At 42.7% G+C, this 23,367-nt stretch overlaps 1 protein-coding gene across 9 annotated transcripts in view; it reads left to right on the plus strand.

Moving 5' to 3' along the window:
• Positions 1-60: 60 nt before the first annotated feature.
• Positions 61-23,367, plus strand: part of USP34 (ubiquitin specific peptidase 34) — a 108,533-nt gene continuing 85,226 nt past the window's right edge. For all 9 annotated transcript variants that reach the window (XM_027693237.1, XM_027693242.1, XM_027693240.1 and 6 more), the window contains exons 1-3: positions 61-423; positions 18,054-18,141; positions 21,396-21,813. In XM_027693237.1, the coding sequence (XP_027549038.1) occupies positions 381-423; positions 18,054-18,141; positions 21,396-21,813 (549 nt within the window). In that variant the 5' untranslated portion in view covers positions 61-380. The remainder of the gene's footprint in view (positions 424-18,053; positions 18,142-21,395; positions 21,814-23,367) is intronic.

Raw genomic sequence — 23,367 nt, forward strand, 5'->3', positions numbered from 1 at the left:
GAAACTGCCGAGCGGCGCCCGAGCGCCCCGTCCCCCCCTTCGCTCCCGTCCCCTCCTCCTCCTCCTTCCCCCTCAGCAAAATGGCGGCGCGTGGAGTCCCTGGGAGCCAGTGAGTGACTCGGCTTCTCCTCCTCCTCCTCCTCCCCGCTGCCGCCGCCGCCGCCACAGGCTCATTTGCATTGATCAGCCGCCCCGGATCCCAGACCGGCCCCTGCCTCTCCCCCCCCTCCCCTTCTCTTCCCATTCCTTCCCGCCCCCTCCCTCCCCTCCCCCCCGGTGACCCCCGCCCCGGCCCCCATCAATCATCAATCAGCAGCACCGAGCGGATCAATCAATGGTCGGGAGGAGGCGGCGGCGGCGGCTGCTGCTGTTAATGAACAATGTGTGAGAGCTGCGCCGAGCTGCTGGAGGTGTTAAATGAGAGTAAGTGCGGCCGCCCTCCCCCGCTTCCCTCCCCCCGGGCCGGGACCCCGCGGACCCTCCTCTGCACCGGGTTAGAGCCGCGCTTCGCCTCCTTCCTCGCCTCTCCCCGCCCGCCTCGGGCCTCCTGGGCGCGGGGTTCCCTCTCTGCCCGGCCATGGAGGAGCTCCCTCCATGCCCTGCTCCGCGCTTCCTTCCCCCTTCCCTCCCCGCGGCCTGGGGCGGGCCCGCCGCCGTGTCCCCGCTCCATCCCCCTTTCCCCCCGGGATCCGCATCCCCGGCAGCCGCGGCGGGGCCTGCCCGGGCTCAGGAGCTGCCCGGGAGCCGCTCCGGCGCTGCCGGGCCTGGGCTGGGTCCCTTTTAAGCCAGCAGCAAAGGCGTCTCGGAGCGATCCCGCCTTCCCCTCCCTGGTCCCGGCCTGGGTACGCGGTTGCAGGTGCTTTTCGGGCGCCGATTTTCCCGAAGCTGCGAGGGAAGCGGCTCGTGGAGGAGCCGGGCTCGGCTGGGAAGGTGCTCCCCGGGTGTTCGGCTCCGGGGGTGGTCTCTGGCTCCCTCCCGAAGTTTCCTCTTCCCGAGTGTTACCGGGAGGGTCGCAGGGGTGATACAGCAGGTGTTCCCCCCGCTGCCGCTGCAACCGGCAGCGTTTTGGGCACGAAATTCCCTGTAGGCCTCGTGTATCCCTTTGGAACCTGAGCTCCGTGGCAGCCAAGGTACCTTCCCGGCTTCTCAGGGGGCTCTGCCTCACGAACAAAGACCAAAACCCCACCATTTGTACGGATGCTGAGGAATTGGAACAACTTGCCAGCTGAAGTTTGTGATTAGAGGGAAGTTTTAACTATCTGGGACCTTAAACATGGCATTTTTCCCGGTTGCACTCTGCAAATCCTGTTCCAGAGAGCGAAGCACAGAATGCTGCCTCCAACAAGGTTTGGGTAGAGTTGTCTTCGCTCTCATGAGGCCCAATTCCATGTGATGTTTGCTCTTTCCTGAGATGCTACAGCAGTTGAATGTTTTCCTCTTTCTTGCTGGGGAAATGAGATATTCAGTGATGGCCAGCGTTTCACTTAAAAAGTAAAAAACGTAGGTGTAAAAGTAACTTTCAGGAGAGCCCAGAGGCTGGAATAAATCAGCTTAAAAGGTCTACATCAGAGAACTGTTGGGTTGTTAAATTTGTTTGCTGAGTTTGGCTGAGCTTGTACTTCCAATATCTTGTTTTGAAGGAGATATTTATTTGATTTAGCATGCGTATCTTATCTTTCCCAACTGGAGAGGTGGGGAATGCGTTGATATTATAACCAAGTGCTTATAAACAGTAGGTTCAAAATAAGGCAGAATTATCAATGGTATACAATGACAGCTGCTTGTTGGAAGAGATAACTTTGCTTGGTTTGGTTGGACTGATAAGTAATCGTGGCTTAAACTTGATGGAGATTGGTGTGATCAAATAGAAAAAAGTTGTAACATTAAATGTGGTATTTCAAGGAATCTCTGAAATTCCAGTACGAGTTGATTTTTACAGTTGTTTTATGGTAATTGGGTTTGAGGCAGATAGATATTCCCCTATAGATAAAACAATGTCTTAAATCACTTTAACAGTTATTTTTTAATGTATATATATAGCTAAGGGATGGATAATTTAGTGATTCTGTATAATATAAGACAGACAATTGCTATTTATGAGTAAATTTGTCTTTTTAAGTCAAATTTATTAGGGAAATTCTGCAGTACTGTTGCTGTGTAGTTTAATTTTCAAAAATGCTGCTGAGGTACCATTAGGTTTGGCCTTCCCTTGAGAGAAAGAAGCCACTGTAAATAACCAGAACTATTTGGGGTGTGTGTTTGGATACAAAGACATGTGATGGTGCTCCCTTCTCACTGGATGAGAATGAGTTGGGAGGGAGGGGTGGTTTCTTTTAAAACTTCCAGTTGAGTTTCTTTGCATTTCTTAAGTCAAAACGAAAGGTGCATAATACAGAAATGATGTCAGGCCTTGGTTTTTAAAACACTGCAGCAGAAGTGAAAAGTGGTAGTAAAGAATGAGGTCATGTGAGCCACAGACTGCCAGCGTTTCCTTTTCTGCCCACAGAACTTTTGGGGTCATCCCTGCACTGAAACTCCCCAAAGGGGCCTTTCAGAGAGGGCCAGGAAACAGCATCTTGTTTGGTTTAGACATTTCTTGCTAAACTAAACATTTTTTCCGTGGCCACATACAGGCTTTTGCCTTTGTTTGCCCTAATATTTACAAAATGTGACTCGGTAGCAGCTCTATGACAGGTCACTTGGGGAGTGAGTTGACAGCTCTCAACGTGGTGTTTGGGAAGGAACACGTGGGAAGCTCCTGTTTTCTTCACCAAGGATGGGTGACAGGAGGGTGGAACTGAACAATTCTGCAAACCAACAGGCATCTTTTCATTATAAGCATATTAATCCCCCTTCAAACTGCTGTGCTATTTACCCACACCCCCTAACAGTGGGCAGAGGTGACTTTGTCCAGCAGTGACCTCTGGGTAGGCCCAGGGTTCTGTCCTGGGAAGCCTCCAGCTCCTTAGGCCTGGTTTTGGCACAGGCAGTCAGTGGCACTCAGGGGCTGCCTTAGGTCTTGAACTGGAAACCTGTTGTTTGAAAATCTTATTTTGTGGCCAAAGGTCTGTTAAACATATATATATATATATTAAACATAATGCTTAGGCATGAGAATCAGGCAATATTTTATGGACAGAATTAGCGATGTTGGTTTTTTTGGTGTATATATATTTCCTTTTCTTCCCCTGCAGCATCTTTATTTTCAGCGTTTGACCTAAGTACAAAACCCAGTAAATTCCCTGCTCTTGAAGTTATTTCCTGAGAAGAAGCAGTAATTTCAAGTTATGATTTCATTCAGGAACTCAGCAAAACACAAATTCCCCCATGGAATGCCCAGACTTTAGAGGAGTTTTTGCACTGTGGGACAGTCTGTTCACTCAGAGAGTCTAATTCCTCATTGAGTGCTGTAGGTTTGTTAGCATCACTTACCTTCTCCCTGGCAGGCTTTCATAGGAATAAAGTCTATAAAAAGCCTGATTTCTGAAACAATCTCACACAATATAAACATTTTAATAGCCTTTAACAACAACAACAAAAAAAGGAAGATACAATTGATAACTATTTAAGATAAGGCCATTTATTTCCAGAGGCTTAAGGACAGATTGTCATGGCATTAATTAAAGGGGCTCACTAATATGTGTTGAGGACATTCTGTGCTTTTATGTTGATTTACAGCATTCTGTATCCCAAAATGAACCCTGATACCAATGCACTGCACATTCCTTGCTTTCTTTGGATGCCAGGTCTTGTCAGTCGAGGAGGGATTATATTGAGTTTCATTTGTTCTCCAGCAATATTTACATTACTGTGCTGTCCAGAGGCCCTGCTCAGGACAGCTCTGTTTTCCTGGGCACTGCTCAGATACCCAGATAGGCTTAACCCTAAAGCCAGAAAATACAGAAATATAACATTTAAACCTGGGGTTTGCTGTCTCAAGTCTTTCCCATGAGTTTTGCAGGTTGCTGTGTCCCACCTGGAGCCACGGTGATGCTTTGAGCTGCCCATAGATCCACGAGATCCCTGGATGCTTACACAGGATTCACTCCCCAAGCATTGAGTATGTGATGCTCCATGCTGAGTGTTTGTGGAGTGCAGGATGTCCTGGTATTCCTGGAAGTGGGAATCTGGTTCTCACACCAGTCCTGACTCAGCTGTGCTTGTAGTCCCGGCTGTGGCGTGTCCCAGAGAGCCCGGCTCAGCTTGGTTGCCTGAGAGGCTTCCCTTTGGGATTGCAGCTGACGTTGCTGTGTGTTGACTTAAAACTCCTTGGATGATTTTTGGTTTGGGTTTGGTTTGTTCTTCTCGTTTGGTTTGCGTTTTATGAAAGTAAGAAAGAAAAAAAATTACAGCATGGAAAAATTGATTTTATGATGTAGCGGCAGTCGTGGTTTTAGGTTACCTTGGTAGGCCTGGGTTATTCCCAGTTCTTGGTTTCTGGGAACTGAGTTTGTTTTCTTCCCAGCATTCTGCTTTGCTTTGTTCAGTGATTACCTCTTTAGCCCATTTTTCTTCCTAACAGCTTTGAGATCTTACAAAATCAGTTCCCGTTGATGAATAGAGGTTTCTAGGTGTTACTCTATTGCACCAGCTCACAGGCTATTTGTCTCCTTATGTTTTCTCTTAAGCCTTCAGTAAAACACAACCCCCAACAACCAACCCAAAACAACCCCCCCACAGTTTACTCAAGCACAGGAGTTGGATGTAGACTAAATATTGTCATTTTCTGTCCCTTATCACTGTCAGCTGTCCTGCAGTACTGCTCCCAAAATGATCAGGTCCATAGAACACATGAGATACTGGAGTGCTTTACTGTTTGTGTAGCTTCAGGATAGCCCTGAATTTGGATGCTGAAGATTCCTGACTTCTTGTCATGTTGTTCCAGCCTGTAGGAAGTACCAAGAGTAGCCTTGGAGTTTGGCTGAGGGTATTTTTACCTCGAGGTAGGTGAGAAGTTGAAACGTTCCAGAATATTGAAGCATTCAGTTTGTTCCTTGGGATCTGGAGAGGGTTGATATTTTATGCTGTGAGTACTCAGGTATTATTTTAGATATTGAGTACGTGTTCTAAGATAATTACAAATATTGCATCATTAGCATCCCCTGGTCTACAAGAGCTGCTCTTACTTGTTTAGTGGTTACCTGAAAGCTTCAGGATTGATTATTCGATTACTTCTCATGTTTTGCACAGATCTAAAGTTTCATTTGACTGATGATTCCTCTTGTGCAAAACTGTAAAACAGTTGTCTCTGTTGCATGGCTTTTTTCTTTTTTTTTTCCATTTTTTTTAAGATTCATCTTTTCTTTCCACTTTAATGATATTTCCATGTTCAGAACCTCTTCAGTGACACTATGGAGGATTTATTGGGGTAACAGCCCAACTTCTCTGCACTAACCTAAATCTTGCTTGTCTCCTGTTGAAGAAAAGAAGATCATTTGTTTATAAAACTGAAATTCAGTGATTGTTTCATGTTTACTTTTGTCTTTGACCCTTTTTAAGGTGATGAGCAGCCAGACTTAAATGAAAATAACTTTTTCTTTATAGCAGTATTGCCAAATTGCAGTTATGGATTGTGGTGAAGTGCTACTCCAAATGAATTGGAGTAACCAGAGGGGAAAAACGGAAGGAGGAACTTGTATCCTCCTACTTGTGAACTTTCTAAAGTGAAAGGGAAGGTGTCACTGAGATAAAGTTGTTTTGACTTGTTTGTAGTTGTAAAGCAGTTGAAGGAGAAACTCTGTGACTTTAACAGCTAAAAGGCTTCTATTTTTGGAAAGATATTTCAGCTTTTGTTCTGTACAATTACTTTGGTTCATGTTATTTGATGTGATCAGAAATGATTTTGTCCTGAGACTTTTCCTGTTCAGGCTGCTGCAAACTGGTTCTTTCTCATTGCTCAAGTGGCTTGATCAGTGATGCTGAAGATGAGTTACATAAATCCCATTCTGCTGAGTTCTGCTGTGAGTTATGGACCATTGACATGGATTTACTGAGATGCTTCCCTTTGTATGTAGGGAAATCTCCTCTTGGATAAGTACTTGTAACAATATCCTCAAAGCCACGAGGCTCTGCCGTTGTATTCCTGCTTAGCTTGGTGGATAACTTCAAGGGAAATGAGGAAAGCAAGAAAGGAAAAGAAAAACATCTCCTTCTTCACTTGATTTTCTTGTTTTCTTTCAAAAGATGCTTCACTAGTGTAGAACTTGAACTCATCTTGCCTCCTGTGTAGGAAATCTTCCTGTTAGATTATATTTTTTTCATACCTTTAGGTGCTCTATGACCTTCCCTCTGTAAGGGAAGTTCTCAAGTTATGGAAGTCCCAAGCAATTCCTGAGCCAAGTCCAAGCTGATGTGCTTTAGGGTGTCCTGGATGTTGTTAGTGGCAGTTCTTAGAACAGCCCAGCTCCTGGGAATGTCCTTGGATGTGCAGGTGTTGTGGAGCATCCGGGACACTGTCGGGGAGCGGATTCCTGGGCTCCAAGTGTTGCTCCGGGGCTGAAGGGGAAGTACCTTGGAGAGCAGAGCTGGCCCCATTTCCCTGGCCCTGCCTTGGAGGAGATGCCTTGGCTTTTGGAGAGCCAAGGGTTTTTATGTCCATGGAGGGACTCTGGTGGCTTCAGGGCATTGTGAGACTCACCCATTCTTGTAATTCGTGGAATTCCTGTTTGCTTATTTTTCTTCCATGTTAAACAGTAAAAGATATTTCTCCGTTTCTAATACCCACTTCTCACTCAGAATCATAGAATCAGCTGGGTTGGAAGGGACCTCCAAGATCATCAAGTCCAACCCTTGATCCACTACCATTGTGGTTCCCAGACCATGGCACAAAGTGCCACATCCAGTCTTATCTTAAAAACCTCCAGGGACGGAGAATCCACCACTTCCCTGGGCAGCCCATTCCAATGGCTGATCGCCCTCTCTGGAAAGAAATTCTTTCTAATACCTAACCTAAACCTCCCCTGGCACAACTTGAGACTGAGCCCTCTTGTCTTGCTGAGAGTTGCCTGAGAAAAGAGACCAACCCCCACCTGGCTACAACCTCCTGTCAGGGAGTTGTAGAGAGTGATGAGGTCTCCCCTGAGCCTCCTCTTCTCCAGGCTGAACAGCCCCAGCTCCCTCAGCCTCTCCTCACAGCACTTGTGCTCCAGTCCCTTCCCCAGCCTTGTTGCTCTCCTCTGGACCTGCTCCAGCCCCTCCATGTCCTTCCTGAACTGAGGGGCCCAGAACTGGACACAGCACTTGAGGTGTGGCCTCACCAGGGCTGAGTCCAGGGGAAGAATCACTTCCTTGGACCTGTTGGCCACACTGTTCCTGATCCAGGCCAGGATCCATTGGCCCTCTTGGCCACCTGGGCACACTCTGGCTCATGTTCAGCTTCTTGTCAAGGAAACTTGTGGGTTTTAATTCCTTGCTTCTTAATTTCTCCATGTCACTGGTTTGCTTCCATCTTCCCGTGTTCAAGTAACATGGAGTCAGAAAAGCAAAGCCTGGAATTCTGTTCCGTGGCCAAGTGATGAGCAGTCTGTGATTTGGCATTTTAATGATTGAAAAAGGAGAGCAATGTTTACTTCTCAGTTCCTTTTATTTCTTTGAGTTCTTCTTTTCAGGTAGCTAGGAGGGGATTTTTGCAGGCCAAGCTACACATTTAGAGTTGTCAGGATGCTGGGACAATGTGGAAAAGAATCTTCCCATCCTCAGGGGCAAGTGGTTGTGCTGATTACTCTGTGCTTATAGTGATGGGATGCTGCAATTAAACAGAGTTGTGGCCATTTAATTTCTGTTGTTTAAGCACATATTAGGGTAATTTCTTTCATTTTGTGCAGCAAATTGGCAATTTCTAGAAAACATGAAGAAGTGAGAAGCCCATTCTTTTCACTTTGCTCCTTTTCTTGGATGAGAATCGACTTGCAGTCGGAATGCTAAGCGTGGACATGCAGCTGTGAGGATCTCCTTGGTGGTAATACTTAGTAAAAATATCCAGCTTGTTTGTAGATTTACAGGGTTTAATTTCTGGAATTTTCCTGATCCAACGTGTGGTGGAAGGTGAGCTTTTTGAGGCACCTCTGGTATAAATCCATTGGAGCTCTGTGTGTTTGTATGGAATTCCTTGTGAGATTCAGTGCTGGAACAACTGGTTGAAGAAGTTGAAACTTGTCAGAAAAACTCCTTGTGGAAAAAGCAGCTTTGGGTGTTGACTTTTATTCAGTTAATTTGTGGAGGGGCTGTAAATAAGACTTTGGAAAGGTGACAACTGAGGCACAATTTCTGGATCAGCATCCATGCAGATCATTAGTTTCTATCTAGGAAGTGAGTGGCAAAGGTTTTTCCCTCTTTCCACACCAAATTGAAGAAGCCTCCAATTCATGGCACCATTTTAATAACTGACTTCCACTGGAGAGTTTATGATCTATATAATTGTATATAGAAACAGGGAATATGTGCTTTATGTTGTGTTGTGCAACACTCATTGTCTTTATCTTTCTGTTGTGCTTTTCAGCTTGTTTTGGGGGGATTTAGTAATTTTTTGTGAGAGTTAATTACATTTTTAGGAAGTGGTCAGTTGCCTATTTACTAATTGGTGAGTAATAATTATTGTAATTTAATAATAATTATTAAGTTCTTCATAATTTAAGTTTCTATACAAACCCCAGTGTTTTCACCACCAGTGAAATTATTTTCTAAGTGGGTGCGAACTGAAAAATTTGTATTTTTCAGAGTCATTTTCTGCTACAGTTTGTGCTGTTTGCAAATCTGGTGATCAGAGTCATTCTAAACTTTGTGGGCATCAACAAAACTGACAGTGCTTTCCCTTCTGAGCTCTTCCAGCTTGGAGAAGCTGTGGAGAACCATGCTGGGAATGGACAGTGGCGTGTTTGCAAGGGAGGACAGCTCCAGGAAAGCTGCAGAGGGGCCAGAATATCAATATCTAGGGAGGAATTTGGGAAAGGCCTGTGTGGCACAGCTCAGGGCACCTTTGCACTCACCTGTGTGCTGGACAGGAGGTGTTTATTATTCCTTCTTGGAACTGGTGTGGGATAACACCAGGGAGTGTGAGCTCAAAAACTTGATAAAAAGCAAGTTCTCTTGCTTAGCTGAAGGATGGTCAGTGCAGTGAATCCTTGGCTGCATTGGCCAATCTGATTTCTTTCACAATTTAGAACAGTTTTCTTAATATTTCAATTAAAATTTTACCACAGAGTGTTTCAAGTCATAAGTGTCACTCTGCTGATGTGATATTTAGAGTAAATGGTTTGAGGAAGTTGATCAGAATTGGAATCAATTTTCATCAGTGTCTTGGAAACTTTCTGGGTCCAAACAGAGCCAAAGTGAGTTGGCTTTGAACACTGTAGCCATCGTTACAGGTGTTGCCCCCTGTGCACTTGCTGCTATGATAACATCTGGAAAGACATTTTCTGATTGTGGGGGATGTTTGTCATGAAATTTTAATACCTGTTTAGACCATATACGTGGCTTTCAGTCATCTCTGACTTCTTTCAGTCTGCTGCTTTTCAGGAAAAATATATATACACCTGTGCTTTGGCCACTAAATGCCTGAATACAGCATGTGTTTCAGAGAATTGCTAAACACAGATTATCCAGCACAAACGAGTGCAAATCTGAGTGTCTGTTTGCAAGTTGAGAGAGACCATGACTTTATTGCTTGCTTATCCTTTTCTCAGTGTTTTATTCTCTTTGTTGACTGGGGGTTGCCTGCACCTGTGCTGATGGAAACAAAGCCAGCCTTGGAGTTGAAGTACTGAGCGAGCCCTTCTTGGGCTTGACTGTAATGATCCTTTGCCCATTTCCCTCTCATCTCCTTGTTTGAGCAGGCTTAAATATACTTTGTAAGGAATGAATTAATCATATTTGCCTCTCACAGGTTTTGTCCCTAAAATCTGAACACACCATTAGATGCTTTTGTTGGAAATCAACTGGTAATCTGTTGCTTCTTAGGGGCTGGGGTGGCTCAGTTGTGGGCCTTTTCTTTCTGTTTGTGGGGGAAAGCTGCTCTTGTTGTCTGGGACTGATTCACAGGCTGCCAAATAGTCCAGCTGAACTCATTTGCAAAGTTCTCTCTTGGAAATAGAATGCTTCCTGGAGTAGGTATTTTAATTTTTGCATTCCTTGCTACTTTTAATTAAGACTAATAGAAAACCTCTTTTAGCTTTTGGAACCTCGTTCACGCAATTAAATCTTTGTTCTACTTACAAAGTAGTTTGATAAACTTTGAGTTCTGTGTTTTCACCTTCAAGCAGTATTTTAGAAAAAGTTCAGAGCTGGAGCATTAAAGAAAAATCATTCAAACCCAGAGTCATTCAAGTCCTTCTCCATTGTTTTTGAAGGTAATATGTTATTGAAAGGAAAGGATTCAAGTACTCTTGTGAACTGAAGGCAGGCAATCCTTTATCTGAGCAGTAGTTTTGGCAGTGACAGTGTCAGCCCTGGCTTTGAAATGTACCTTGGGGTAATTAGGGATCTGCTGGGAAATGCTGGGTTTGTGCAGAACTTGTCCAATCCTGAATTGATTCCTTAAGAAACTTACAGTGGCTGTTGTCAAAATATTATGATGGGCAGCCTGGCTTTCCACATCCAATGTGTGTTTTGGTGATGTCAGGCAGACTTGATTGTGTGGAAATACTACTTTAATTGAGCTGGTTTTTTGGGTTTTGTTTTTTAATTGAAAAAGGAACTATAACAGCTTCAATATAATGATGAAAACAGAGACTTCCCAGAATTGGGAAGTTTTGTCTTGGACTCAAACACAATTTACCATACTGAGTTAAAATAGGACTCTGAAATAAGACTAACTAATTTTTTTTTTTAAACTTCAGCAAATGGCACAAATGCTTTGAAATTGCTTTATAGGTTTTTTTGTTTTCCTTAGTAATATATAATTTGCCTTTCTCTGGAGAGGGAGGACTGCGATATCTTTGCTGCTGAGAATCCCAAGATAACAGAAGCACAGGGAGGTAACAGTGCAAAGACACCAGAGATCTTTTCAGACTCTTTCTGACTGCCTTGGCTGACACTGAACCTCTGCTGAAGCTGCTGGGCCAGGCTCACCTGGGCTGTACCACCAGGCTGCTGCTCCCCTCACTCCCATTTCCAGGGAATTGCAGCAGCCTGGACATCATCTCACTGGCCAGGAGCAGCTTTGAGGGTTCCTGCTGTGCAGGGCTGGGCTCAGGGGATGTGCAAAGGATAATGTGGAGACTCCTGGTGGGTGCTGGTGGACCAGCAGAACCAGAGCAGTGTGCAGGTTATTCCATCCACAGCCAGATATTCCACAGGCTGGTTTATACCATTTCCTACTGGTTTACACCATTTCCTGCTGGTGTTTGATCAAAAAGGCCATCTGTGCCTTGCACAGTGTTTGACTGATGGGAACTCATGGACTTTTGATGGTATTCCTCTGCTCCTCTGTATCCTTGCCACTCCATGCTGGATGGGATGCTTCCAGCAACTCCCAACAGCACCCTGGGAGTCTTGGATCAGCAATAATCATTTATCTGGTGCTGAAGGGACTGTGGGACACTCTGATCCCTCGTCACAGCACCAAGGCAAGTTCCTTACCTCAGGCAACCTCTTCATGCATCATTTTCAACATCTTTTCCTCATTTTTGCCAAGAAGTCTCAGAAGTAACTAAAACCTTCCTGGAGAGATGAGCGTTTCTAAAGCTTTTTTTTTTTTTTGCATAAATATTAGCTTTATTGGAAAATAGTTCACTTAAACCAATCAGATTAACAGACACCAAATTATTCTAGTTTAAAAAAACCCAACTAACCTAAAATGCTTTGGAAGAGAATCTGCTTCAGTTACAGTAGCAAACACATCATGGCAGCCTGAAACTGTCTGGTCTGGACTAGATGGGAATGTGAAATCCATCATTCAGATTTCCACTGCATGGATTCAGGATTTGTGACCTTTGTCCCGTGGCTCTCCGTGTGGGAACAGCGGGAGTTTACCCCGTGTCACAACTTAGGCCTGGCTTTGTGTGAGAGGTGCAGTTGTGCTGCTGGGCCTGGCCTGGCTCCTGCAGCAGCACAGCTGGGTGTGACCCTTGAGATGCTGTATTTGAGCTCATTTAGACTGTAGTTCACTGGGCTGGTTCTGGGTAAAACCAGCTCCAGTGTGCTGGGAAAACCCGGGTGTCATCTGATAACTGCCACTGGACTGCACTTGAAACAGTTCCACGTGGAACTGCTCTTGGAAGCAGTTGCTGTGGCACGTTCTCTTTGGGAAGGTGAAGTCATAAGATGCTCTTAAGAAGGACTCTTAGGATGGCTGAGGGAGATGTTGGCAGCCATTCCAAAGGGGGCATTTTAACCCAAAGCAAACATGAGGAAAACTTCACTTCTGGAAGGTGACGGTTCTGGAATTCTGTGCTGCTCAGAGTCAGCTGCTGCTGTTTTGCTCCAAAGTGCATCAACATATTATGGTAAAAAGAAAATAGGTGTTTGCTGGAGAAGATGAGAGAGATGGGATGGAAAGGGAAATGTAGAGATGGATGGAGAGGGAACTTGGTAGTGTTTGCAGAGACAGAAGATAAAGGCAGCAGTTACCTCAGATCAGCTCATTTGCCCTGTTCTGGTGAAGTTGTATCTTAGAACTCCAGTCTGGTGGATGAAAATACCAAGTTTTTTTCTACTCCTTGTGTAACTTTGCTGTGCACTGGAATACTGAATTAAAACTCCTCAGGTCCTTCTGATCTCGAGGTGGCTGTGAGGAATTCCGCAGGTGCTGGATGTTGGGGATACCAGTTGGAAATGCTTTTTCCTTCCTCTTCAGTAGCTCCTGTATTTCCATTCATGAGAACACAGTGTTGCTTAGACTTGCAAACATTTGTCACGTTTGTTGAAATTGCTTTTATGTTCAAAAGTTTGTGTCTGACAGGCCAATGAGTGAGGTGATCACAGTTTGTGTTTTCTGAGGAAATGAGACTTTAAAAGTTGCTAATTCCTGTCTTTAAGCTGTTACATTTTCAAAACATTAGTGCTGTAATATTTGTATACTTTGTAATCCAAAACTTGCAGGACAGCAGTATATTTACTGAGTTGGAACATTTATAAATATAAGAAATTTAGAGTTTGATGCAGGCTTAAAATGAATTCAGGTGTGTTGTGGGGTGGAAGTGGGTGTTATCTGTGATAAGTATCATAAAGGGAGCATTAAAGGCACTCAAGCACCTTAACCAGCCATATAGAATTTATTGCTGCAGCATTTTGGGTTACAGATCTGATTGTTCCTATGTTAACCTGGCATTTAACAGTATTTTTAATACTGAGCAATTAACTTTTTTGATTTGCTAGTACATTCTACAGCAGTGTTTCTCTTTGGTTGTGCTTATCTAGTCAGTGTTCTGGGATGTTTTATGTTATGGAGACTGAGAAGTAGAAAGAAAACTTTTGTTTCCTCACTGGAAAGTTGTAGGGAAGCTTGGATAGTTAAACTCTGGCCACTGAACTTCAGGCTGACACTGTCCTTTCGGGTGCTTGTCAAGGATGGCTCTGTAAAGGTCAGGAAGAACTCTGGGAATCAATCTAAGGCAATCAGGAATTCTTTATAATTCAGAAGGAGTCATTCTAATGAATGGAAGTAGAAAGGGAATGGGAGATGCTGAACTCTGTGCCTGTCCTCTGACACGCTGTTGATTCTGAGCAAAAAGAACCCCCCTAAAATCCCAGCAAACCTCTCAGTGCAGTAAAAAAAGTGCTGATTCTCTGTGTGAACAATGGTGCTCACACAGATTAGAGATATATTTCTTTCCAGATTAGTATTATTGCCCCTAATACTGTTTTGTTTAGTGGATGGCTCGTTTCCTCCGTTTATTCTGTCCCAGGGAACAGTTTCTGGGAATAATGTTCATTCTGCAAGTGATCCAGCCTTTCCCATGAGAAGCTGATATGGGATGAGGTTTGGGGGAGGGGGCAGAATCCCTGTGCAGCTGTACCTTGTCACAGTTCTCAAAATGTAGAAATTATAGATATTAAAGGGTTTTTATCGTTTACTTTTTACTCTGTTATGTTTCTGAAAGTAAAGGAAATGTGCTTTTAAAAATGATTATTTTTGCTTGCCAGTTGATTTTATACTTGCTGTGATAAGTGACCTTTGGATATAAGATATTCCCCACAAGTCCAGCATGATAGTTGTCCTTGAGGTCTAATTACAGGCTGTTCCTCCAGCTCTGAAGTTCTTGCTAAAACTGCACTTATGAGCCGAGTTTCATTTGTCCACAGATGAAATTATATTGCCCCATTCTCTGCAGCTGATTTGTATTTTTCTCACCTCCTTTAGTACATTTATTAATGGGGTTTTTGCTTAGTTTGGGAGATGGTGTTTCTAGTAACACCCCTATAGCAAATCACCCTTTTGTGGAAGATGAGGTAAATCACCCAGGTTTTCATTTAAAGCCAGCCAAGTAAAACAGGAGACTGAGGAAACAGCAAGGAAATATTCTTTTTTTTATGATATGTTTTGAATTTTGACTTTGACCATCGTGTGTTTTGGCTCCTCGTCAGCTCCTTGAATAAACAATTACACTTTAGGTCAATCTGATATATTTTTTTTTTTAAAAATACATGAAAACTGATACACCAGAAGATGTTAAATCAGGCAATTATTATTACTTTGGTTAGTTAAGCAGCTCAGCTCTTTGTTCTGTGGTGTTACTGTGATAAAAAGATCTCTAAACTGTGTTGTGAAGACTCAGTTCTCAGGGTTCCTGCAGGAGGTGGTTGGAATGTGTGGCTCCAGGTGCCACTGGAGTGTGGGTTTGAACTGGGACATGTTGGGTTTGCAGTTGGATCCAGCACAGGGAGAAGGTGTTTGTGCATGGAAAATAAGAGGGAAAAGGAGAGTGAGAAGGTCTTAAGAGGCTTTAACTGAGAGGAAAGATTTGGTAGAGCAAATCTAAGGAAGGAGAAGGAGGTTGAGCCCAGAGATAGGGAAGGGGAGCATCTCTAACACTGCTGAGTGCCTGGAGAAAGGAGCACTCACTGCAGGCAGGGAATGAAGGAGCTGAGCCTGGGATTGGGGAGATACTTGGGAGAGATACTTGGAGATCCTGGGATGCCTGTAAAGCTCTGGAGCACATATTGTCAATTCTTAGGGATGGGAGCACAGGAGCTGCCACTTGGATGAGCTTCAGAGGCTCTCAGAGCATGGAAGTGCATCCTGTGCTGGAAAACTAAGGAAAAGTCTTGTCCACCAAATCAATTTGCAAGGAGGAGGCTCGGTGCAGGAAAAGGTTTGGGAAAAGTTTGACATGATTGAAACAGTGGAAGTGTGAGAGTGGGGAGGCAGCAGATCGAGGAGGGTCTGAGGGTGCTGGAGTTTGGGAGAGAACACAAGGACATGCTTTATTCACCAGTGAATGAGTCTGGTTTGACTTCTGACCCATTCAAGGGAGAAGAAAACTGATTTCAAAGGAGCCAGACATCAGCATTTGGAAGTGAAATCATGTGCAGCAAGGGAGTCCTTCCAGAACTGACTGAAATCAGGAGATGCACAGGAATGACAAGGAGTGTGTTTGTTCCTATTGCTTTTCTCTCTTACCTTTATCAATTAAAATATATTAGAAAGGCCTCAGAACCAGTTGTTTCTGTACTTCAAACTGTCTCTAAATGGAGGTGCTGTAAGTGTCCACAAAATTTATATTCAGAATAAGGTAAGAACTCAAAAGCCCAAGATGGAAGTTTTGGTTGTGAGGGCATAAATTAAGTGAGGTGAACGAGATAATTTCTGCTGAGGAGCAAAAGGGAGCTCCAGGTAAGGTCCAGGAGGAGCAACCCTGCCTTGTGTCACCATCCCTTGGGAATGGCACAGACGGATCAGCTCCGTGGAAAACCGCAGCCTCAGTGGGGATGCTCCTGTTTTGAGCTTCCTGAGTCTTTTCAGGAACAAACCCAATATTATTTCTAGGTACAGAAAACAAAAGGGAAATCATGGCTGCAGCCACTGTATTAATTAGCAATGATTAATAAATAAGACCAGTTGAAGTTGGTCAGTGTGTGAGATGTAAAATGCAGAAACAGGAAAAGAACAGGTTTCTCCAACTGGTTCATTTGCATCCCTGTGTTTTGACCTGGGGCAGAAGTTTCACTATTTCCATAACTTCTCCATTCTGTGCTCTTTATGTGGCAGTTGTAGCTTTTAAGGGACCAGTTTGCTTAACTTTCATCTCACAGAGGGAAATTTGGGAGCGATTCAAACAATTGCAGTGAAAAGGCTGCTCTGGAAGTAAGAGTTACTGCCCGTGTTAGAGTTGGTGGTTTAAAAGGAGGGGAATGTGGGGATGAAGGAAGTTTTATAAATGTATATATAAGATCCTACAAGTTGGAATTTAGCTACTGAATCGTTGTCAACAATTACTTTTCAGTCAAGCCTGAAGGAATTCATCTTAGTGAAGCAAAGCTCACAAAATTAGGAAAACAGAGGTTTTATGAACCTTTGATGCTGGGCAAGTATTTTTTTATTTTTTTTTAATTTTTTTTAAATACTATCTATGGCTAAAGATCTGTCTTTTGTGGTAAGCTTGACCTAAATTGTGTGATGGAGTTCTTGGTTTCTTCAGCAATGTGCTTTGGCCCTGAGAGATCAAGTGTCATGGTGATCCCCATCTTTTAGTCTGCCTGTCACTCTTGTGCTTTGTCCAGTGTCCTGTGGGATCTTTAAAGCCTTCAGGAGTGAGACAGAAAGGTGATTTTGGAAGTTTGATGGAAGTTTTTTGTATGGATTTATATTTGCATGGCTTCATATATATGAGAATGTGGCTGTGTGTGCATATGGATGTCCCTGTTTCAAAGGAGTCATAAATACTTGTTCAGGGTGATTATTCTGTGAAGTGGTTTCCTTCTGAACTTTACTTTCTGGTCTAGGCTGGCAGACTCTCATTAGCTTCAGTTTTTGGAAACCTGAGTGGATGGATCACACAGGCCCTTGCAGGGCTGTGGTGGGACAGGGGGTTGAGGCAGGAATTCTGAAGAACTTGCTGTCACAGAGCCTTTCCACAAAGCTTCTGGATGAAGTCGATTTGTGAGTGTGTGATACTTGAAATTCCCTGTGAAACGTGGAGATGGACACTTAGTTGTGTTAAAAATGCAAAGGTCCACTTAAAAGAACTCTGACTTTCTCAATTTATGCAGCAATTAGCTAATTGTACAAGTGTTTAAAATCCAGGACGAGGAGGAAGGAAGAATTGTGCACTAGTAGCTGGGGAAGGGTGTGTGGCCAGGAGAGAGAATCCGGTGCCCTGGGATATAACCAGTTCCTGCCTAAGTGGAGCTTCATGTTTGGCCTATTCAAGTGTAGAAGCATTTGGAGATGGAAGTGGGACATTTGATAACAGCTCATTGAAATGTTTGGGGTTTGAACTCAGTGCAGAGTTCTGTTCTGGTTTCCATCTGCACTGAACGTGGGGAGCGTTTCTCATTTTGCCAATTAGTGATTCACGATGGTTAAATGTCACGGGAGATGTGTCTATATTTGAAAGCAATAATCATCAACTCAGCTCCTCTGAAACAACCTTATTTGTATTACCCTGCACGTTGTTCTTATCTTGATAGGTTTGGGGTGGTTTGGGTTTTGTTTGTTTGCTTGTTTTTCCCAGTCTCTATCTGATCAGGAAAAGGAAGTTGAGGTCTTGTGGTCAGCTCAACATGCAGACTTTGAAAATCTGGGGGTAAACACCAACAAAAAAACCCCAAACCTGAGGAGTCTGGTTGATCAGTAAAATTGGTGAAGGTTCATCCTTAAAAATGCACATCAGTCAGTAGTTCCCAGTGAAGCTTATAAAGAGCATTTCATAAAAATAGCATTACAAGAAGGGTCTGTCTTCAATCACTGATTTTCTCAGTGCACTTTGTTTTCAAGTCACTTGCACCTAAACCTCTATTAACCAAATTACATATTTTTGCTTCAGTAGAGAACTTGAGTGTTTCCAGTACGAAAATACATTTATTTTCCATGCTCTCACAGATAATTTCTAATAAAAATACAGCGATCGCGTGTTGGGTTTTTCCCCTCCTAATATGTTTGGTTTTGTTTTGTTTAGTATCAGACATTGAAGGTGGTGATGCATTGCAGCTCAGAAAGGAACATGCCCTCAAGATATTTGCTTACATCAATTCCTGGACTCAAAGGTAATTTGGGATCGAGCTGGAATGTTGCTGATATTGAATCTCAACAGTAGCTTTACCTTCGTAAAAATACAGTGGAGTGAATTAGAAGGGGCAAGTTATTAATGTGATACTTGGAGAGTTAAGACCATCAAAATAAACACAATGGATTTTGGGCAAAGCATATTTTGAATCTCATTGGCATTCTGGGTGCTGTAATAGTTGAGCAGCAAAATAAATAGCTGTATTACAGTGACAAATAACATGTGGTGCTGCTTTAACATGGAATTTTCTGACCATCCTCTGCAGAGGCAGAGGAGGGTAAGAAGAATTTAAGAATTTAAGAAAAGATCACTCTAATTGGAACCATCATGTTCAGTTTTTCTCCATGTCCTCATAATCCAAGTCAAGATGATGAAGGGTTGCAGCCCCACAGCTACCAAACTGATAAAGAAAGTGCTTTACACGTGGTTGTCTTAAATCAGCTGCATTATTCCTTTTAATCAAGTATTTAAATTACTGTTGGTTTTAGGTGGGGTTTTTCTTTTAAAGTAATGATATCAGCTGTTCTGCTTATTTCCAGCTATTTATTTTTTTCCCAGCACGTGGAAATGTATGGATAGCAGTTTTTAGAAAGAGTTTACAGTAAAGATGTTTGGAATTTAGTGTTCAGCAGTGGTTACAAGACCAAACTAAACTGCAAGAAATATTGAGAAAAGCATAAAGGATAAATTAGACAACATTATTTGGGTGTTTAGAAGACTCCAAAAGAAAAAAAAAAACACAGGAATGTCACACTTTGGATACCTGTGAAAGCAGAATTCTCCTCTTCCTCATTCTGCCAAAAGATGACAAGCCAAGTTCATTATCTTTTGCCACGTGCTTTTAGACACAGAGAAGGAATTTTGCAATCCAAATAAACAGCAGGCACAGGAAGCAGAATCCTGTCATTTCTTGACAGGTCCTAGATCCCATTTTTTTCCTGAGAACAATTGCAACCCAGTTGTTTTCCAGGGCATCATCTGTTCAGATTTTGTCCTGCTCAACAGCTCTAGTATGACAAACCCAATCTGAAGAAAAAAAAATACAGATTAGATAACATTTAACTCTCGATTTCCTTCTGGTTTCTCTGTTACCTTCCCTGTGAGTTGGTTTCATGCTATGAAACAGTGTGGAAAACAGTCCTGAAGCTGTTCAAAGCAGAGTCCAACAAAGGGGCCCCAGGAAGGAGTTGCACTTGACATTTTAATTTCTATTTCTCCTCTGCCAGATGGGCTTTCTGAGAGTTCTGCTTGTTGTTTTGAGGCCTTCCTTAAGGACTACTTTTTATTTTGTTGCCTGTAGCTGAAATCTCTTACTCTCCTTCAGAAGATCAGCTGGAACCCAGCCTGGAGAACACCTTTTCTCTTCCATCTGCATGTGGTGCTTCCATTTGAGTTTTATGTTCAAAGAAGGAGAATACTCAATTTTTTTTACAGATCTTTAGTTTTTTGGTGGAGCTTTTCCTGACAGAGGAAGACTTAGAGGTTTTTTGCACAAGCCTCTGGCTTGGAAACCAAATTCTCCAGTGTGTGAGAATATTCACCAGAATTTCCATTGTTACTGAGAATAATTTGTTACACCCAAGCAGGGCAGTAATTTGCAGGCATAAGTGATGGACCTTTTGTAGATAGTTTTCCCCAAGGATAAATGCTTGGGGATAAATGCTTGAGGATACACTTGGCTTTGCCTGCAATCCCTTGTTGTCATTTGTTAATATGAAAATACATTTACAAGTAAATGGCAAAAATCTGCTTTTCAAATGGGTAAAGGCACACTCCCCTTAGCCAATATTAAAGGGATTTTTCTTCCTGCACAGATGGAACAGAAGGGTTTAGATGCTTCAGAAACTGTAGCTGTGCTGGAATTAGGGAATCCTGAATGTTATCTTTTTGTCTAACCCACTGGAAAAAAAAAAGTGTATTCAGAAAGTCTGTGCTTTATGAGCTGGAGCTCCAGGACATGTTTGTGTCCCATCAGGAGAGGCAGCACCCTCTACCTGTCACAGTTCTGGCTTCTCTTGACTTTTTTCTTACAAATTAAAATTATTTCAGCCCAGTTTCTAAATTAAATGCTGTGTTTAAGAAGCGATTCCAAAAATTCTCCTGCAGAGTTGATTTCTTGCCCTGTCTTTTGTCTGCTCATCTTCTTCAGAAAAGGGACGTGTGATTTTTGTATTATTTTAATATCTGAGAACTCTGCTCGTGGGCTGGAGTCTGTTGTTCTCCATCCAGCAGGAGAAAGGTCTCTACTACAGGACAGCTCCCAGTTTATGTAGGAGTTACACAGTGTGGCAGAGTTGGAGTGAGAAAGAGCAGAGTTTGTTACAAGCTTGTCGTCTTTAATTTTGATTTTCAGTGAGGACACTGAATCGATGCCTTTCTTCTCCATGTTCTCCAGGATTTAGATCTTTTTAAGGGAATATCCTCCATTTTTTGTTCAGAATGAGGAAGTTTGTATGGAAGGAGCAGATGTTCCCAGGCAGAGGTTCCAGGTTGCCTTGGGGGGTTTGTGCACCCAGAATCTATTTTACACCTCTAGTTAATCCTCACCCACAATTAGGGTTGTGTTAGAGTTTTCTAATTGATGCTTTTATTGATTTGTCTTATTATATTGATAAAGGGATGGTGTTTAGTTTTCCCCCTTGTTCTTTTCCACTTCTAGTGTGTCAGTAAATAGTCAGGGGAACAATCTCTGAGCCTGCCAAGTGAAAAAAGGACTGGAGATAATGCATTGTCCTGGATGGGGAAGGGGCACTGATGTCTGTGGGATCCCGATCCAAATGCAGATAAAGGAAGGGAACTTCAACACTCAATTAAAAATAAAATTATTTTGCAGCCCTGTTGCTTTGAAAATAACAATCATGAGCTCTTCCAGGGCTGACAGGAATGGCAGGTGATTTATTGCAGTGAAGAGCAGCAGAGAAAACCAGATGAGGAAATGGATTCAGAAACATCCTGGCAAACATTGCTGCTGTAGTGGCACAATGACCTTGCCCACAAGAGGGTTTTTCTGTATTTTTCTCACAGGAGCAGCTGCTAAATGAGGGACCTCATGGCTTTGATAAGCATTTGGAAGCAATGGGATGTTCACAGGGTTTAGGGAAGGCTTTGTGACTCCCACTCCTTCTGGTTGGTCTTGTTTCCTTTGGGTTTTCTTGAGCCTGTCAGATATTTTGTTGAAAACGTTTTAACGTGAAGAGTTCTTTATTTTGATTTTCCGTTCCTGTTTGCTTGCAGACAATGTTTGTGCTGTTTCAAGGAGTATAAACACCTGGAGATCTTTAACCAAGTAGTTTGTGCCCTCATTAACTTAGTGATTGCCCAAGTTCAAGCTCTGCGGGACCAGCTCTGTAAACATTGCACTATCAACATCGACTCCACATGGCAAGAGCAGAGTAACCACGAGGAGCCCCTGAATGTAGAGAGAGAGTCTCACCAAGAGGAAAATGGAGAAAGACAAAAATCTCTAGAGAAAAAATTCGATTCTGCAAGAACTTGTCTCCTGCCCGAGGAGGAGCCCACCAAGAACACGGATGCTTTTGGCTTGTGGAGCACTGAGGAGAAGGAGAAGCTGCTGCTGTGTGTGGCCAAGATCTTTCAGATTCAGTTTCCTCTCTACACAGCTTATAAGCATAATACCCATCCCACAATAGAGGTAAATCTTCTTTGTGTCTCTACTGGCTTATTTTGGGAAATATTTATCATTCTAGGCTGTGTGTGTTTGGTGCTCCTTGCTCTCAGGTCCAGCTCTCTTTGTTGACTTCAGCACAACTTCTCCCAGGAACTTGACACATCCTCTTACATTTTCTTTTTGAAATTGTTACAGGTAATATATTGATTAACCTGAATTGTTACAGGTAATATATAGATAATGTTGGATGGAGCTGTACACTGAGTTATCCTACTGGTTAAATAACAGGAAGGCAAAAAGAAGGTCTTTCTTCCTGAAGGTAACCCATTAATAGTTTACTAATTTCATTGCAATCTGTGGTTCTGGAAGCAAAGCTTCATAAACTGAACTTTGTGCAAGACCAAACTTGTCAGAAGAGCTGTTAAATCGACTGGAATAACTGAGCTCTGCTCAAGTAGCTTTGTTCCACAGGGCTGATTTTTTCTCTGTGGTGTTTGTTACAGCAACTGTTCACATTTTCCTTGTTTTCTTCTGAAAAACAAACCAAACAAAAAAAAAAAAAGGCAAAAATTCTACCATGTTGAATTCACAGTTTCTGGAATAAATATGGTGTTAGCATTCCCTAGGTGAAAAGACTTATTTCTTGCAAAGGTTGGCTTTTGATCCAACTTGTGGCAGTTTAATAACAAATAAACTGTTCTTTTACAATATTTGTATGGGAAGAAGTACATTTAGCTAAACAGAAAAAGCTTCTGTCCAACAAATTTTTGAGAAAGACTGGACAATTAAACTGCAGTTAACCCACTCTTCCTTAATTTTTTATTTAGAGAGTTTTGGGAGCTCTGGGCTGATTTTTGTTTCCAAAACGTTTGGGCCTAAGTGAACAGAGTTGTTTCAAATCTATGTGTGTGGAAGAAGGAGGCAAAGTTAGGATTTGTGGATTGGAGGATTTGTGGATTTCGGGTTTCCCATCATTCTTCCTGACCTGCCTTTTAAACTTTCACACCCATCAATTAATCTGCAGCTCAGCCTCTGCAGGGAGGAGCTACAGAGGGCAGATCTGTCTTGTCAGTTAAAAACAATAAATCAATGACTACTTAAGTGATTTATCCTCTGTGGGACACTGACTGAAACCAGCTCCAGAGGAACATGGGATGAACAATCCTGGAACAGCTTTTCTATGTACGAGCACACTTGATTCTTTTAAATGACAATTTAATATATTTTTTTTTCTTCTCTTTCAATTCCACTTCCAAATGAGAAGAAGAAAATCTCTGAGTGCCTGATGGGATTTCTCTTTTTCTTGGTGTGCAGCCTAAAAGTGATTCAGACCCAGATGTCACCTGCCATATTTGTCATGTACCTTTTTCATTTTTCAGAAGGAGATTTTTTTTCTTTGCTTTTTAAAGATCCCAGCATCAAGAATTATTCTCCCAAACTGATATTTTCTACATTTAGGAAGCACTGGGATTCTGTTATTCTAAAGCACTGTTAGACATTTTAATGTCAAAACCTTTTGCTCCTGCGAGTAACTCACTGAGGTTTAGAATTTGATTTTGGATTTCAGGGGGTTTAGAA

The sequence above is a fragment of the Neopelma chrysocephalum genome, unplaced genomic scaffold (genome assembly GCF_003984885.1).
Source record: "Neopelma chrysocephalum unplaced genomic scaffold, ASM398488v2 Primary Assembly neopelma1_91, whole genome shotgun sequence".
NCBI lineage: Eukaryota > Metazoa > Chordata > Aves > Passeriformes > Pipridae > Neopelma > Neopelma chrysocephalum.